Genomic DNA, 2,500 nt, shown 5'->3' with positions numbered 1-2,500 from the left:
ATTATTGCATAATCTAATATAAATTGATTTAATTATAAACAAACATCGAAAAACATTTAATACAAGCTAATTTTAGATTAATATTGGCTTACATTTTTAAGTAGTTGGTCAGTTTAATAGGTCTTGGAGAAAAAACTTAAATGTATGCATAGACACAAACACACAAGCATGTACACCAGTGTATTTAATTATTTGTTTATATATATATTATGAAAATTTTAATTTTGTATGAATAATGAACCAATAACAAAAATGAAAATATAATATACAAACTAAGTGAATAGTAGCGATAAATCACTGGAGATAGTAAATATATACTGTGTTATAGTAAGAGAATATAATATTTAAATTATACAATTCTTACTGTAGTCATTATCACACTTATTTGTGACTTTCTGTCAGTCTTGCATTATGCAAAGCAAAATTTAGATAGAAAGCAAGTGCTTTTAGCAAGCCCAGTGATGAGACGGGTGTCGGTATGAGGCACTTCTGATATCTGTAATATATACTGGATATAGTAATATGAAATAATTAATTTTGTATGTTAAGAAGAATGATTTAGGATTTGAACTAACAAAACTTTTTGAATACATTTACTAATCAGAACTTTTGTAAACTTTTCAGTTTGTTAAAAGGGAGAGATACAGACGGCTTTCCTGTTTTTCAAGAAAAGTTTATCCGAGGTTGTATCAAGAAGTTTCCCTACTGTGAAGCGACTCTTCTTCAGCAACTTGTAAGGAGCATTGCTCCTGTTGAAATTGTAAGATCCTACAAATCATGATTTCATTTTTTTGTACATATATTTACATTTCTGACTACAGCATAAATAAATATAATAGCTAAAACTTATACAATTCAAAAAAGTTTCCCATAAATACCCAGATCGGTAAATCCGTATTTGTTTTTTTCTTGTACCTGAAACCCCACATCCAACAATGTTTTGGCCCTCAATCAGGACTATAATACAGTACAAAGTCTCTGCCGACATGTATACCAGTAAACAATGTATAAGAAGAAACTAAAACTATGGCCATGATGAGACTGTAGACAGATCAGAAACATAATGCATTCTTAGTGAAGCATTCCAACAAGGTCAACGATAAAACCTGATGAATATTAGATTGTACCAAAATAGAATAAGACCACAGAATCTTAGTCCTTTGTGAGAGAGCACTTGGCCATGATAAATAAAAGAACATTGGTGTATTCTATAACTATATTCTTGATATTAAATATGAATGCACCAAAACAATGCTAAAGTTACTCTAAGGATTTTCTTTTACTGGCTGAAGACTCTAGAATTACTGAATAGAAATAAAAACCTATCCTGCCTATGACAAGTGAAGCACTTGAGAATTAATGTAACAATGTAATAGCGTCTCCTATTGACATCTGATCTGTGTGGGGGTGTATAGATCCTAAGGAACAAGCAACATTTTTCAGAACCCTAAGTGATTTAACAGGTTTTGGCTTAAATGCCAAACAATTTGACATTATCTGTAACTCTTGCAATCACCATCCGATTTTCTTATTTCAGTTCTGCCATTTTTTAATGTAAGCCATAAGATTTAGTGAAACTGGTCATCATTTGTATGATAGGAAAATATGTCCTGATAAGTAGGAGTGATAAAACAATACAAACCACGTTCATTATTAAAGGGACATGAAACACAACATTTTTCTTTCATGATTTAGGTAGAACAAACAATTTTAAACAACTTTCCCGTTTACTACTATTATCAAATTTGCTTCATTCTTTTGATATCATTTAATGAAGGAGCAGCAATGCACTACTGGATTCTATCTGAACACATGGGTGAGCCAATGATAATCGGTGTGTGTGTGTGTATGTATGTGTGTGTGTGTGTGTGTGTATATATATATATATATATATATATATATATATACTGTGTATATATGTGTGTATATATATATATATATATATATATATATATATATATATACACACACAAGGTTTAAGAGGACAAATGGTCGATATAAATGAGATAAACACTTACTTAAAGTAAAGAATGTCTAGTAATTTCAAAAATGGTGCAGACCCTATATGAATTATCTTAAACTAGAGACTTTAAAAAAAGAAAATAACATCATGGTACATTCACCTTAAAAAGATAGGGAATAAAGCACTCTTTTATAAATTGCAAATATTTAATAGAATCTCGTTACCGAGATATATACGGAAAGCTAAGATACACATACTTAATAGAAAAATGCATCAATATGTACAAAGGTAATGAGAGTTACATACAGTGTATTTAAAAAAAACATAGATTACTGAGTCACTTGACTAACGATACCCCAAAATATGTACGCAATCCAATCTGCAGAACTTTACATGATACAACGCTACCACTACACCCCAGCTACACACAGAACCCCCTTGATAAAGACCAGGAGGAATAACCTGGGCAGGTTTGAATTAGGGATCTAAGTGGAGTGAAATACCTCCAAAAATCAAATTCTAAATTTGTGCAGTATA

General features: G+C 30.7%; 1 protein-coding gene across 2 annotated transcripts in view; it reads left to right on the top strand.

The window, feature by feature from the left end:
* The window catches only part of ANKMY2 (ankyrin repeat and MYND domain containing 2), a 188,091-nt gene that overhangs the window by 60,243 nt on the left and 125,348 nt on the right, over nucleotides 1-2,500 (top strand). For both annotated transcript variants that reach the window (XM_053714121.1, XM_053714120.1), the window contains exon 7: nucleotides 625-760. In XM_053714121.1, coding sequence (XP_053570096.1) covers nucleotides 625-760 — 136 coding nt within the window. The remainder of the gene's footprint in view (nucleotides 1-624; nucleotides 761-2,500) is intronic.

Source organism: Bombina bombina, chromosome 5, assembly GCF_027579735.1.
Source record: "Bombina bombina isolate aBomBom1 chromosome 5, aBomBom1.pri, whole genome shotgun sequence".
NCBI classification, from domain to species: domain Eukaryota; kingdom Metazoa; phylum Chordata; class Amphibia; order Anura; family Bombinatoridae; genus Bombina; species Bombina bombina.
Note: the sequence above shows the minus strand (reverse complement) of the source record. Positions and strands in the feature narration are given on the sequence as shown.